The 16596-nt window shown below is 45.3% G+C and overlaps 1 protein-coding gene across 1 annotated transcript in view; it reads left to right on the forward strand.

Moving 5' to 3' along the window:
• The window catches only part of CAPN9 (calpain 9), a 306745-nt gene that overhangs the window by 129478 nt on the left and 160671 nt on the right, over positions 1–16596 (forward strand). Inside the window, exon 10 of the mRNA XM_029594190.1 lies at positions 5695–5855. Within this exon, the coding sequence (XP_029450050.1) occupies positions 5695–5855 (161 nt within the window). The remainder of the gene's footprint in view (positions 1–5694; positions 5856–16596) is intronic.

The raw sequence follows: 16596 nt of genomic DNA on the forward strand, positions 1-16596 counted from the left end.
GTACATCATATCAGTTTACAGATAACTTAACGTATTACAGAGAACAAGGGTAGGGGGAACAATAGAGGAACCAAAGAACAAGGGGGGTGAGGAGGGGTAAAATGGAATAATAGGAGAAACTAATATGAACGAGGAAGCTAGAGGAAGGTAACACAGGAAAAAGGATAGTAAAATACACAGGGGAACAGGATATATATATGGATAGATAGATATAGATATGAAGATAAGGACTAGTGATCTATCTGTGTCCCTAGTAGTTATCAGCTTCACAACTAATCAAGATGCAAAACCCTCACTTCTTTTTCTTAAAAATGTGACTTGCTCAATATTTTTCATTATTTCAAATATCTTATTTTTTTTTTCAAAATGGGAAAACATATTTAATGAACATGCAGCACACAGTACAAGGACAATAAGGAAAAGTTCTGCACATTTAAAAAGCTATAAAACAATTGCTGGATATTGGATTGAGAAGGAGATGGGGACTGATTTTGAAATAATTTGCCAGCATTTTCCTGAGAGAAACTAATTTTGTGTTTTAGATTTGTGCTTGCTTTCTTTGAATCCATGGGAATTATGATAATTTATTTAATGGACCATTTTTCTGGAAATCAAAATGATGTTCCTATTTTGAAAAGTGACAATTAGAAGACCTAGAAAGATTTTTTATTTGTTAAAAAATGGAAATAAATTTAGGTTTTGTCTACAGACTAATAGATCTCCCTACCTTGTCTACTCAAATGTTAGGCTGGAGGACCCCAAACTGCATCCTGCAGGCAATATTCAGCCTATAGAGCTACTTTTATAGTCTGCAAACTTTCTCTGCCAGTGGCTGAATTGCATGGAGGACCCCTTTCCTCCTCAGTCCTCTCAATGATTTGAAATATTGCATGTGGCCCTTTGCTTAAAATGTTTGGGGACCCCAATCTTAGACTGTAATTTTGAGTAACCTGTCTTAGTTCAAGATATTTGTGTACTTTAGTGAATTCATTGTAATGAATCTGCTTTTGCATTTGCTCTTTCTGCAGGCTGAGAAATGAGGGTAAAAGAGTGCATGTACATTTGAAAATGTGAATGTCCATGTGTGTCTTCTCTCTCATTCTAAATATTTCCCTGAGAATGCCTCTTTGTATTCTGGCTAAAAATATACATTTATTTATTTATTTATTTATTTATTTATTTAAATTTTTTCTATACCGGCATTCGTGATAATATCACATCAAGCCGGTTTACAATAAACAATGGGTGATAACCGGAACAGAGAACGAAATAATATGAACTATAAATAATATAGATGCAGTTACAATAAACAAGGAGACGTACAACTAGGAGCAAGAAGAAGACAAGATAGAAACTTTAACAAAGTGTATAAACCTGTAGAATGGAGGAATTTCCAAAAATGGATGTTTGAGATTTACAATGAATTGTTCCGTACAAGTATGTAGTTTAACAATAAAGATGAAATCATAAGTAATGAAGATTCTGGATGATTATAATGCTTAGGGGTAGGATACCAGGATGGTTATAATAATAAAAGATGTTGATTGGAGGTTGAATATCGGATAGAATAGTTTTTAATCTGCGTCTGGGAAGGCTTGTTTCACATACTGTGAAAGCCTGCATGCACTTTTTGTCATTATTAGATGGACAATCTTATACCAGGGGATGAGTAACTCTGTAGGTACTTGGATGAATCCCTTTGAAAATTGTCCTCATAAAGGTGCAGTTAATGATTTAACTTTAGGTGCCCTGGATAAGTGTTGCTAGTACAATGTACTAATCTCCCAAAGAACCACATTCATATATGCTTTTCAAAAACACCAGATGATACATAACACCCAAGACTCATTCTAAGCATCATACCTTTTATTTTATGAAGTAGTTTGTCTGTTGTGTTCATCCATTTGAATGCACAGAAATAAAAGACTAAAAAATTATATATATATATATATATATATAGAATGAGACTTTTTCATTTGAATTCTGACCTGAAGACAGTATTAGCTTTGAAAAGCTATTCAAGAAAATTATTGTGAGTCCAATAAAAAGCTATCATATATATGTATATACATATGCAAAAAAGACCCAATACCCTCCTTTTACAAATATTCTATAAATTAAAAAACATAATTTAAAAATGTTTATATCCAGAAAACTTTAATCAAACATTATGTATGCATGTTAAAATACTATTGAGATCTCAACCACCTAAAAATCACATGCATATTTACCCACACATTTGCCCACCCCCCCCCCCCCCCCCACACATATCCAAATCAATTTAAAAGCTGGTATATGCAATACTGAAACAAAGTGTTGCGCTCCCGGGTCGGCCGGGACCGCCACCTCCTACCTGCACCCAGCTCCGGTTCCCTCCAGCCCCGACCAGGCCGTGCAGGCCTCGGAGCGCGCTGCTGCCGCGCCGACGGAGCTGTCGGCGTCCTCCTGCGGCTGGCCCTGCCCCCTAGCCGCGCGCGAGCGGCTGAGCCCTAGATTTAAAGGGGCCAGCGCGGGAAAGCTCTGCTCCTCCTCTGCTGACGTCAGACGCTGCAGGGCTATTTAAGCCCTGCAGTTACAAGCCTTCCCTGCCTTGCAACGAGGTTCCCAGGTTCTTCCTGCTTCCAGTTGCTGTGTTCCTGCTTCGTCTCTTGATTCTCTGGTTCCTGACTCGGATTGGTTTCGGTGATTCTCTGGTTCCTGACTCAGTTCGGCTAGCGGTGATTCTCTGGACACGACTTGGCCTGGTGAGCGACGACGTCCCTCTGACTCTCGACCTTGGACTTCTTCAGGACTCCGCCTCCGAGAATCCACCTAAGTCCCAGCGACCGGGTCCCTACGGGCTCCTCCTAGGGGGACACCGGCTTCCAGGGTGAATCTCCTAAGTCCCAGCGGTCGGACTCTTACGAGCTCCTCTCGGGGGAGTACCGACTTCCAGGGTGAAGACCTTCTACCACCAGGCCAGTCTCACCTTCTCTTCTATTCCCTGCTAAGCCCTTGGTCGCATAGGGCCTTCCGTGGTTCCTTCCGCCAGCCATCCTCGAGTCCGCCTCTGCCGCCTTCTGATCGGGACCAGTGCTGAGAACCCTCTCAGTCTTCCATCCACCGGTTCCGATCGGCCCAAGGGTCCACGAAGTTAACACAAAGTATCCAAACTTCTATAGTAATGAAACAAAATATACTACTCTTAGTCCATTTATTAAAGAAAAAAACTTTCTTCAAAGCCTTATATCAAGCCTTATATCCTCTAAGGGTTATGTATATACAAAATGTCCACAGAAAAGTAGAGCTCTTAAGACAAGTGCTGGTTCAAAAATTTGTATCCAGCGATGCCCTTCTCTTAAGGAATATATATGCGGTAAATGTCCATGCTGAAAAAAACCAAACAAACCCTACAAAGGCCTTTGTTTCACTCGTAATCGGGCTTCTTCAATGGGAATTTACAGCAATATTTTTCAACTCACAGCGGCAATGTTTTAAACAGCTCAAGAAGGCTTTGAACAGCAAAACTCACATTGGCAGCATTTTTTGACAGCTCTCACAAGTTGAGTGGCAAAGGAACAAGAGTAGTTCATAAAAATGCCGCTCCCTCGTTACAGCACAAAAGCGGCAGGAAATGTTCCAAACTGCTGCTATATAGCTCCCAGCAGCAAAGATGGTTATGATCTCTACAGATGTACATAGTGATACATAAGATGTACATAGTTCTTTTTGCTTTCACTACTATCTGGTACGCACCCTTTGTACCCAGTTCATTATTTGATTTCTACCTCCTTCCTTCGCCCCCTCCTTATCCCTTCCCCTCCCCGTTTTCTCCCTCTCCAGCCTGCCAACCCTCATGCCGCGTTTTATTGTATTTTCCTCCTTTCAGTTAATTGTAAACCGGTATGATGTACCTTACGAATGTCGGTAAAGAAAAGCTTATAAATAAATAAATAATACATGAATAAGTATAGAAGATAATGTTCTGCGCTATTATTTCTCAATTGAAGCTGCTTCTCTGCACATGTAATAAATCTTGTTCAGCGACGAACATATCTTAACCTTTTATGTTTCTTATTTTATGAAGAGAAAGTGACATTATCTGCCCCAATGTACTTTCTAAAAGAGAATCCTAGTTCCATGGTGCACAGAGAATCATTGTACTACTATAGGGACCCCCCCTCCCCCCCCCCCAAATTTGATGGATGGAAGAGACCTTGTTTTTGTCATGTTTGACATGTTTTGGAAAATATTTAATGATTGTGATTGTAGTACTGACAAATGACCACTAGATGGCACTTTTAGAGATATGAGCATTGTAGTTTACTATGAAAACGTGATTTTGGAGAAAAATAGTGTGTGTGCCTTTAAGTATGTGGGTTTTGCTGATTAGGTGACCAAGGTGTAGTGGGAGCTATAAAAATGGGAAAGCTTTGGTGAGTTTTGCCCTTTTCTGTTTCTGCTCTTTCCCAAGTGGGATAGGAGAAAGAAGACCACGAGGGATGTAGTCAGTGAGCCATCAGACTGGGGCTAGGGGACACTTCTGGGTTGGGACTAGGGCCCTGCAGAGGCTCTTCCCCTCAAAGGAAGAGGCCTCAGGCCTGAAGGTGGAGAGGATTTCTTCTTCCTCATGAGGATTTGATCAGGTTGGAGCATCAGCTGTTCTTCCCTTTGGGAAATAGAACTGAGGAGAGCAGGAGTCAGGGTAATTTCAAGAAACGAGTGTTGCAAGAGATCTATGGTGTGAGTATGCTGGGGAAGAAACCTCCACTTTTTGGAAGCTGGTGTGGGAGGTCGGAGTCCCATAAGTTGAGAGTGGAAAATTGCATTGAGGTCACATTTTGGATGTGAATTTTGATATTTTTATTGGAAAGAAGTACACCACATTCCTTCTTAACAGTGCTGGGGATAGAAGTAAAGGTGAAAATAAAATCAGAGGTATCAAAACATCCTGACTTTTATGGTCGGGTAAACTGATAGGCATGGGGATAACCTGCACAGTTCAGCAGACACTGGCATAAGCCTGGTGGACAGAATGGGTGGATTATTTGGTCCTTTTCTGCCATCATTTCTATGTTTCGATGATTCTATGTAACTTTAGATGTATTGGAAGGAGGGTTTAATTATGGAGCATTGAACCCTTGTGATGTGCTGAAAGAATATGAGAGATTTGGTGAAATCTGCATAATGTCTGAAGTGTTCCCATATGCCTCTGTTTAATTTATATGGTGGGGAGAAGTAAAATGACAAACTGTGGATTCCCATGAATTCTGATATATTCAGTATTTATAATTTTTCCTTCTTCATATCCATGAAAATAGTTGCTGGCTGGTTCATCCAAGAAATAAAGTTAATGATTTGAATTTGGAACATGGTGTCTGTTACACTTTATTTAGCCAGCACTAACTGGAAGCAGGAGCCAGAGTTCATGGAGGGGAGAGTGGTGAATCCTCCCTGACCAGCCAGATCAAAGAAAGTAGTTAACTGATACCCCAGCTCTCTCTGCACAGGGCCACTTCACCATCTGTATGACATAAGCTAAGAACCCACTAAAATAAATCAATTTGGAAGGGAAGATCCTCAACGAATAGGGAAACCCCTTCCACTATTTTATGTTCTCAAGCAGGGGTCACACTACAATTAATTTAAACTCTTGTTATTGATTGCAAGAAAGAGAGAGAGAGAGAAAAGCTTTTGTAAAATTTCTCTTGGCAGACACCTTTTGGACAAATCCACAGATCAAACTGAATCTGAAAGAAAAAGATGAGGAACACAAGAATGAATGTACATTCATAGCAGCTCTGATGCAAAAGAATCGACGAAGGCTCAAGAAAGTGGGAGCTGACTTGCTAACAATAGGATATTCTATTTATCAGGTTTGGTGTTAATTTGGATTTGTTTTAGAAGCTTCTTTGAAAAGAAATAGAAAGTGCAGTAACTGTATACATTTACATAGGTCTGTTACAGGAAGTTTGGATGATGGAAAGTGTTGTGAGCTGGATAAGTCCTGCTTATCCAGCTATCTGATTTTTGAATATTTATCTCTGTGTGATCAGTGTATAACTCATGTGCCCAGTGGTAAAATCCATTTGGAAAGCATGATAACAGGCCGTGTATATCTACCACCCTATAGTATACACTCACTATGGTACTTTGCACATTTGGGCACAAATCCAAAGACTCAAGAATAATATATATAAATTACTTTATTGTTGATTTATATATTTATAGCTATCTATCTATCTATCTATCTATCTATATATTATATAAGAAAAAATATCTACAACTAGCATCAACCATATTCATTACAATTCGGAACTTATAAGAAGTAATGATAGAATCCCTCCTTTATGAGAAATTAATACTATTACTGTGACTTCCCTTTTTTTCCTTTTTTCCTTTTTTTCCTTTTTTCCTTTTCCTCCCTTTTCCTCCCTTTTTCATCTTCCCCTTCCTTCCATTCCCCCCCCCATTGTTACTTTTTTGTAGCTATGTATAATTTATCTGTTTTTGTTTGACTTTGTAAACCGTTATGATGGCTGAACTGAATGACGGTATATAAAAATGAATAAATAAATAAATATCAGTGTTTAATTCCCCATACAATATTATATGAAAACTAGTGCCCATCTAAATACCCATAATTTTCTCCCTCTTACCAGTGATTCACAACTCCTCTGGATAACTCTCTGAAGGCTGTGGTTCACTTCTGCATGATCTGGTACCCTCCTTTTGGTCTCATCTGCATTGGGGCTAGTTGTCTGGTCATATGCCAGAGTTCTAATCTCAGACTGCTTTTTTTTTAATAGAAATGTAGCATGTGTTTCAGTTCATTGGTTGGATCTGGTTATGATGATTTGTCTATCCTTGGATTCAGGACAGGATGTTCAGGTCAAAATATTCAGATCAAAGTGGTCCCCACAACACATGCTGTTTCCCCACATCATGTGGTAAAGAGGCATTTGGAACATGAGGTTTTTCTGATTGGTGTTCTAACATATAGGATGCTTCTTGGCCTCTGTTAAACATACAACATAAGAACATAAGATATGCCATACTGGGTCAGACCAAGGTTCCATCAAGCCCAGTATACTGTTTCCAACAGTGACCAATCCAAGTCATATGTACCTGGCAAGTATCCAAACATTAAACAGATCCCATATTACTAATGCTGGCAACAAGCAATGGCTATTCCCTATTGATTAATAGCTGTTTATGGACTTCTCCTCCAGGAACTTATCCAAACCTTTTTTAAACCCAGCGACACTAACTGCCTTAACCACATCCTCTGGCAATGAATTCCAGAGCTTAATTTTGTATTGAGTGAAACAAAAAAATTCTCTTATTTGTTTTAAATGTGCCCCTCAGTCCTTGTATTATTTGAAAGAGTAAATAAATGATTCACATTTACCTGTTCAAGCCTTTCATGATTTTGTAGACCTCTATCATATCCCCCCTCAGCCATCACTTCTCCTAGCTGAACAGTCCTAACCTCTTTAGCTTTTCCTCATAGGGGAGCCTATGCCATGCCTTCTATCATTTTGGTTTCCCTTCTCTGTACTTTCTCTGGTGACCAGAATTGCACACAGTATTCAAGGTGCGGTCTCACCATGGAGTGAAACAGAGGCATTATGACATCCTGTTTTATTTTACAGTCTCTGCCTAATAATTCCTAACATTCTGTTTGCATTTTTTACCACCACAGCATGCTGAGCCAATGATTTCAATGTAATATCAACTATGGTTCCCAAATCTTTTTCTTGGATGGTAAATCCTAATATGGAACCTAATATTGTGTAACTACGGTAGTTTTTTTCCCCCTATATGCTTGTTCACCTTGTGCTTGTTCACCTTATATTTCATGTCCCGTAGTTTGATATTTGCAGGTTTCCACTTCAGTATATTATGCAGTGCTGAAGCTGTAGGCTCATTTTCAATTACAGTGGACCCTTGACTTATGAACTCAATTCGTTCCAGAGGGCTGGTTGTAACTCAAGTTGGTTGTAAGTCAAGACTAGTTTTTCCATAAGAAATAATGGAAGTACCCATAATGTGTTCCGAACCTCCCAAAGCACCCCTTACCTAACATTTTCATAATAAAAAAGGGTTGTATAATGTGCGTAATTACGAGAAACACCTATAATCTCCCTAGTGTACTCACCAAAAAGTTATAAAATGTGCCTAGCCTACCAGAAACAACAATTTCATACTGTACTCACCATTCAAGTTGACATCTTTGACTTGCAGGAAGGGAGGAGGGGAAGGATTCCCTCCTCCCCACCCCCTCAGAGCACATCTCTGGCCCCCAAACACTCATTTCCTCCTCCCAGCATAATCATTCCTCCCTCCTGATACCTTGCTGTAGCCAGCTGAGTGCTACACTCCTTCTGCTGCTGCACAGATGTTTCCTTGGTCACCAGTGATGCTGTTGCTTGCTGCAATGCCGTGCCGGGTCTGCCTATGTGCTCCTGTGAACATTTGTAGCTCTGGGTGCGCCTGAGATGGACAGGCCTCATTGGTAGCAGCAGCAGCCAATCACTGAAACAGCAGAGCAGAAGTCCCACCCACAAAGCCCCAAAAAACACGATTGACAGGAAAAAATGCCCAATTAGAAGCAACCGCATGCACGAGCGGATACACATGGCCTTGGCCGGCATTCAGGTTGTAACTCAAGACTTTGGTTGTAACTCAAAACTAAAATTTTGGTTGTAATCCAAGTTGTTCGTATGTCAAGTCGGTTGTAATGCGAGGGTCCAGTGTATATTCATTTCAGCCTGTGTTAGAAACTGCCAATTGTCCACCAAGTATGTTTACCTTTTATTGGAAAGTCTCTACTCTGCAGCTTAATATCACAGCTTTGAATTTTAAATGTCTGTTTAATCCATCAGAGATGCTCTCATTTTTAGATTATTGGCCATTATTCATTCTGTCCATCTGAAAGATTTTTATAGTATTTATCTATTTGAGAAGATTTTGTATGGATAGGCTAGACTAGGACACTCACTCCAGGAGTTTTCCTAACCTTTCCATTAAAACTAATTATATTTCTCCATTCCAACCATTATCATAACTCTGTCTCCAGGGACGGAGTGCAGGAAAATATCAGCCTGGGGGATATTTTTCAAAACTGGACTATGGAATCTCTGTGACTCATTCATGCATTTTTCTGTGCAGCACACGTTTCAACAGTTCCCAAAAGCACACAAGTCAACCCTTGAGAGGTACATCATATGGCCTGGAGCGTGGCAGAACTGAGACAAAAAATCTCCATCAAATTTCATATTCCCTAGCATGTAGCCAGATGGACTCAGGACCAATGGGTTATGTGCTCCCCTGCTAGCAGATGGAGACGGAATCAGGTTTCAAAGCTGATGCCACCCTAGATATACTCCTGCAGTGACCTCAGCCATTCAGTATCTCTCCATCTCCTAGCAGATGTTGATGCTGTGGATGCTATACCCCACACCAGCAGCGGAGTATGGCGGGATTGCAGCACTAGTTCAAAGGAGAAATTTACCTTCAAATTGAAAGGAAGATCAAGCCCCGCTCTCCTGCGGTGATACCTAAGGGTCCCGCCCCCAGTTGAGAATTCCTGAGGTGATTTTCGAGATGCCTCAGAAGTGTGCTTGGTCCGGTAGCCAGCTCCCGACGCGGATTTTGGTGCTGAAGCAGCTGAAAGGCAGCGGGTGCAGGAAGCTGAGCGTGGCAGTGATAGCCTAAGTCCTCTCCCCCCCATAGCCAGAGACCATCTCTGTACTCAGCTGGTAAGCGCTGAGACCAGGTAAGTAAAGAAGAACTCCTCTGATCCAGAGACGTGGAAGCAGGGGCGGATTGGCCTATCGGGGGATCGGGCATCCCCGGTGGGCTGGTTGCTCTGGTCAAGTGGTATGCCAAGTGTGGTCGCGACAGAGCACATTGATAAGGCTCCTCAGTCTGAAGGCTATAACTCCAGTACCTATACCCCAAGTAAATATGGGGCGTTATTCCATCTATTTCATCATGCCCAAGAAAGAGGGTTCATTCCGACCCATCCTGGATCTCGAGTGTCATCCGTCACCTGCGGATAATTCACTTCCACATGGAAACTCTTCACTCTGTCATAATGGCAGTGCAACCAGGAGAGTTCTTAACCTCCCTGGACCTCTTGGAGGCCTACTTTCATATTCCAATCCATCAAGACCACCAATGTTTCCTACGTTATGCGGTACTGGGCCGCCATTACCAGTTCCAGGCATTGTCCTTCGGCCTAGCAGCCACCTCCACAACATTCTCCAAAATTATGGTGGTCGTGGAGGAAAGAAGGTGTTATAATCCTGCCCGCGGCAGTCCTACAGGCAGTCTCCTACCTTCTTCTGAGCAAGGCCAAGCAGCCGATACCGTTTCCAAGCATGGCCCAGAGGCTGCCGCGTTGTCGGGGCCTTTGCGGTCCTAGTGCCACCGCCCAGCCTGATGTCTCTTCGCGGCTCCAAGCTGCTGCCAGGATTTCCCTTCGCGGCATGGAGTGCCACTGCCGTTGCTGCCTGAGTGGCAGGGAAGCCGCTGGCTATCTTCTTTGCGGCAAGAACGCCGCCAGCGTGGCCTCTCGTCTGTCTTCTCCTTCCTTCTTCTTCTTAGGTGTGGACGCATGCTTCTCCTCGACTTTTAAAGGGCCAGCGGCGGGAAAATCCCCTCAGCCCTCTGGAGTTACATCATCAATCTGTTCTTGCTTCAGCCCTATAAAAGGGCCCTGCTTCTTTCCCTCAGGGCCTTTGGATCCAGTCTTCACAGCATTTGTGGTCTTCTTCGGATCTAGGCCCTCCTTGGTCTTCCTGTGCCTTGATAGATCTTCGTTTCATGTTCTTCATGTTCCTGAACTTCGTCTCCTTGATGTTCCTGGTCTTGTCCCTCATCGGAGCTCCCTCGTTGCCTATCTCCCGTTCCTGATGTTCCAGATGTCCAGTTCTCCTGATGTCCAGATGTTCCGTGTCCAGACGTCCTGATGTCCCGTGTCCTGAGGTGCCATGTTCCATGTTCCTGATGTCTGATGTTCCTGTCTTGACTTCGTCCGTCTCATCTTCAGCTCTTCGTCCTGTTCCCAGGTCCCTTGTCTGTCCACCTTTCCTGGCGTGCCATCATCGTGGTCCGTGACCAGCCCATGGGGGCTGTGTAGGGAGCCTTGTGGTACAAAGCCTTCTTCTCGCCTGCAGTGCAAGCCTCCGGAAAACTTCTGTTTCTAATACCTTACTTCCGAGGATCCCGTCCCGGTCTTTGGAGTCTCTTGTGCCTGCATCCATCCATGCCGAAGATTCTGCCAGAACCTGCTCCGCTTCAGCGTGGTCTGCGACCAGCCACAAGCGGCTGTGTAGAGCGTGCCCCGATGCAGGCCTCTACTGAATCTTTGTCATGTTCCAGTCTCAAGTTCCGCTTCTTTGCCTGAAGTCTGCTTCGCGTTCAGCATGGTCCGCAACCAGCCATGGGTGGCTGTGTAGGGCACACTGCGATGCAGTTCTCACTCAGTACTTTCGTCTGACTACTGAATCCTTGCCTGAAACTTTCGAGCAACCTGAATCCTTGTCTGAGTCTTCTGAGTAACCTGAATCCTTGTCCGAGTCTTCTGAGTATCCAAGTTTTTGTCTGAATCCTCCGAGCATCCTGAGTTTTCATCTGAGTCTTTGTGTTCCTGCTCTCAGCCTCTGTCTGGATCTCATTGGTGTGTGTAGGTCCAGTGGAGAGCTGAGCCTGCCCTGTTCCTGGTCCAGATACTCCTCGCCTTGTCTTCGGTCCTGCCTTGCTCCTGCTCCACTCGTGCTAGTGCCTGCTCACCTCTCGTTGTGTGTCTTGGGGCTCTTCCCTGAGCCGCGCCGTGATTCAAGGGCTCACATCCTCCCTTGAGATGGGACCGTGCCTCCACGCTTCTAACAGGGCCTGAGGACGCACTCCATAACAGGATCCAAAGGCCATGAGATCGGTGAGCTGTGCCTGTGACGGGCTCCGGTTTTTGGACATTTTGTTAGCCTTGATTTTGCCCAGAATTTTTTTTCAACTTGTTCCTTGCCCAGAGAATTTTTTGGCCTTAGTTCCTGGACACCTTGATAACCTGTTCCTAGTCCAGAATCTTTGCTCCCAGTTTCCTGGACATTTAACTCCTTGTTCCTAGCCAATTGATTTTTGTTGCTTGCCTCTCCTCTTCAACAATCTGGATCCCAACACCTGCAGGAGGCGTCTGCATCCAGATCTCCAAGCCCAGTCTGGTCCTGGAACCTTCTTGACCTGCAGGAGGCATCTGCCATTGTTCCAGAGACCATCTCAGTTCTTACCACTGTGATGTTGGCTCATCTCCCTGGGTTCCATATGACCTGCAGGAGGCGCCTGCACCCAGATTCCATATCCAGCATCAAGTCAATGCCAAGAATCTCCAAGCATCAGGGAGTATGTCTCATTAAAGTATACACATTAACACTCCGGGTCTTTGGGTTTGTATGTCCTGCAGGAGGCATCTGCACCCTAGACCTGGCTTCATCTTGTCGCTTCCAACTCAGCCCCTGTTTGCTCTGTCCTGGTGCTTGCCCTGGGGCCATCTTTAGCCTGAACCTTCTCTCTGCTTGTGCAAGTGGTGACTCCAGCCATGGATTCCACGTCAGTTCTTCGCAGACGTCACCTTGCGGTGCCTCACCTTCATGACGTCAATACGGCAAGTTGTCTCAAATCCACAGCTTCAATCCAGCCCTTGCTCTGTGCAAGTGGGATTCTTCCCTGTATCATCATTGCGAGCCATCCTACATCCAGAGAACTTGCCGCCATTTATCCACCAGCTTCCTTCACGCAGCGTTTTGAGCCACTAGAATCAGCATTTGGGAGATCCTGATTCTCTGTCTTCTGCTCTGCTGTACTGTCTCGCTGCTAGGCTAAGGACTGTTCATTACTGGAGTGCTGCCAGTACAGGACTGCAACTACCATCCTCCAGCTTGTCCAGTATGCCTGCACTGCTGTGCTGTTAATCCTCCTGGAGGGACACTGTCTTCCTTGGGAACTGCATGGCGATTCTACTTCACTGTTATTGGATCCATGAGAACGCCTATGGTCATCTTATCCAGAGGTTTCCATCTTTTGAATTTCTGAAAGCTATCTTCAGTCCATCACCCCAGATAGCCTTCCTTTAGATAACTAAAGTATTTGCCAGCTTCTCTGTGTCTTCCACCTGTAAGTTGCTTCTGCAGAGATGTCCACCACCAGCTGCATCCCAACCATCCATCAATGGGGATTCGCTTACTTACCCATTGGAATCCTCTGCTGTCTTCAAGCCCTGTCTCTTGAAGCTTTATCTATCCTGAGTAGCTCCTTGACGCTATCCTGAAAGATACTTCATCTTCACTGTCATCTGGGTAATCCCCTTCAAAAATCAGTAACTTGCATAAAGTACCACAGCGACATCTACAGAATGCCAAGCTCCTCTTGAGAACAATGTCACCTCCATGTGAGAGCCCATAGCAACATATGGATTTTCCCAAGCTGCAATTCCCTCCTTTACCAAGTTGTAGAGACTTCTCTCATCTGGCCTTGCAAAGCTTGGAAGCAGCAATCCTGAGCTTCTTTGTACTTGCCGCCTTCAACTATGAACCAACCATCTTCTAAAGGTAAAATTGCCTACAGGACTAACTTTCCACCAACTGAGCAAAGTTCGTTGAACTTCCTAGTTCCATCCAAGTCCTCCTGGTACCAATGCCTATCCAAGAGCAAGTGGCACTTGTAAGTTCATCTACTTACTCTCCTAAGTATCCAGCTTGAAGCCTGATCTGTCTTCACCAATGCTACCACCATGAAGATGTTGCTTGTCTACTTGCCACTCTTGTTCTGACTAACTTGAACCAAAATTAGTCCTTCATCTGTGCCTCCCATTCATACTGGACTCCTTGTCTTCAATTTCCACCACCTTGACTACTAGAACGTGAGATGCAAGCCTTGCCATCCTGCAAATCCTGTATCCTGCCTGTTTTATGTCTTCAGGGGTAGATTTTTTTAAAAAGCGCATTCACGTACTTTTGTTTGCGCACCAGGCGCAAACAAAAGTACGCTGGATTTTATAAGATTCGCCCGTAGCCACGTGTATCTTCTAAAATCCTGGATCGGTGCCGATTTTGGGCAGCCGGCGCGCGCCGAGCCGCGCAGCCTGTCACCGTTCCCTCCGAGGCTGCTCCAAAATCGGAGCGGCCTCGGAGGGAACTCTCTTTCGCCCTCCCCTCACCTTCCCCTCCCTTCCTCTACCTAACCCACCCCCCCTTACCTTTGTCCGTAGATTTACGCCTGCGAGAAGCAGCCGTAAATCTATGCGCGCCAGCAGACTGCTGGCGCGCCGTGCTCCGACCCGGGGGCTGGTCTGAAGGCCTGGACCACGCCCCCGGGCCAGTGCCACGCCCCCGGTCCCACCCCCGAAATGCCACGCCCCGCCCCCAAAACACCGTGTCATCGGGTCCCGCCCCCGACACGCCCCCTTCCAAAAACCCCGGGACCTACGTGCGTCCCGGGGCTCTGCGCACGCCGGCGGCCTATGGAAAATAGGCGCGCAAGGCCCTGCTCGCGTAAATATGGGCGGATTTACGCGAGCAGGGCTTTTAAAATCCGCCCGTCAATGTTTTGTCTACATCTTGCCTGGATCTTCGACCTTCTACGTCATGTCTTCAGCTGCAGTATCTCCATCGCTGCAGTTCCTAGCCAAGAAATTCCAACATCTGTCCTTGGACCCTTGATCTTCCCCAGATGGTATGGAGTGATTCCTCCACCCTTCCAAGCTGTTGATAGGAGGCTTGGGGAGGGGGTCTTTGAGGGGATGGGGGTACTGTTATGATCCTGCCCGCGGCAGTCCTGCAGGCAGTCTCCTACCTTCAGCTCTTCGTCTAGTTCCCAGGTCCCTCATCTGTCCACCTCTCCTGGCGTGCCACTGTCGTGGTCCATGACCAGCCCTTGGGGGCTGTGTAGGGTGCCTCGTGGTACAAGACCTTCTTTTTTCCTGCAGCGCAAGCCTCCAGAAGACTTCTGTTTCTAATACCTTACTTCCGAGGATCCCATCCGGTCTTCGTAGTCCCTTGTCCCTGTATCTGTCCATGCCTAAGACTCTGCCAAAACCTGCTTCGCTTCAACATGGTCCGCGACCAGCCACAAGTGGCTGTGTAGGGTGCGCCCTGGTGCAGGCCTCTACTGAATCTTTATCATGTTCCAGTCTCAAGTTCCGCTTCTTTGCATGGAGTCTGCTTTGCATTCAGCATGATCCGCAACCAGCCATGGGCAGCTGTGTAGGGCGTGCTGCGATGCAGTTCTCACTCAGCACTTTCGCCTGATTCCTGAATCCTTGCCTGAAACTTTCGAGTTTTCTGAGTAACCTGAATCCTTGTCCGAGTCTTCTCAGTATCCAAGTCTTCATCGGAGTCTCCTGAGTATCCAAGTCTACGTCTGAATCCTCCGTGTATCCTAAGTCTTCATCTGAGTGTTCGTGTTACTGCCCTCAGCCTCCATCTGGCCTCACGCACTCGTCATTCTCAAGCGGTGGGTCCAGAAGGCTTTTCGAGTGGCCGGAGGGCTACTCTCAAGACCAGCATTGCATTGCTGGGTCTCATTGGTGCATGTAGGTCCAGTGGAGGGCTGAGCCTGCCTTGTTCCTGGCCAGATAATCCTCGCCTTATCTTCAGTTCTGCTTTGCTCCTGCTCCACCCATGCTAGTACCTGCTCACCTCTTGCGGTGTGTCTTGGGGCTCTTCCCTGAGCATTGCCATGATTCAAGGGCTCATATCCTCCCTTGAGATGGGACCATGCCTCTGCACTCCTAACAGGGCCTGAGGGTGCACTCCGTAACAGAAGGGATCCAGGTGAACCCTTACTTGGACAACTGGCTGATCTGGGTAAAGTCATTGGAAGAGACCCTCCAGGTGACCAGCAGGATCAGCTCTGTCCTACAGGAACTCAGTCAGGTCATGAACATAGACAAGAGCAGCCTCAAGCCCTCCCAGTCCTTAGAGTACCTGGGGGTCCGATTCGACACCAAGCAGGGCAAGTTCTTTCTCCCTCCCTCGAGGAGAAGGAAGCTGATGGACCAAGTGCATCAGTTGACAAACACAATGCGCCCTAGGGTGTGGAACTATCTCCTGGTCCTCGGTCTCATGGCATCAACCCTGGAAGTAGTACCATGGACGAGGGCACACAAGTGACCTCTCCAACACTCCCTGCTGTCACACTGGAACCCACTGTCAAGACTACTTGATTCTCCTCCACCTACTGATGGACATATGCTCACGGCCCTAGTGGTGGCTACAGGAAGTTCACTTAAGCAAGGGTGTAAGCCTGGATCATAAGAACATAAGAAAATGCCATACTGGGTCAGACCAAGGGTCCATCAAGCCCAGCATCCTGTTTCCAACAGTGGCCAATCCAGGCCATAAGAGCCTGGCAAGTACCCAAAAACTAAGTTTATTCCATGTTGCCATTGCTAATGGTAGTGGCTATTCTCTAAGTGAATTTAATAGCAGGTAATGGACTTCTCCTCCAAGAACTTATCCAATTCTTTTTTAAACACAGCTATACTAAATGCACTAACCAAATCCTCTGGCAACAAATTCCAGAGTTTAATTGTGCGTTAAGTAAAAAAGAACT

The sequence above is a fragment of the Rhinatrema bivittatum genome, chromosome 3 (assembly GCF_901001135.1).
Source record: "Rhinatrema bivittatum chromosome 3, aRhiBiv1.1, whole genome shotgun sequence".
Taxonomy (NCBI): domain Eukaryota; kingdom Metazoa; phylum Chordata; class Amphibia; order Gymnophiona; family Rhinatrematidae; genus Rhinatrema; species Rhinatrema bivittatum.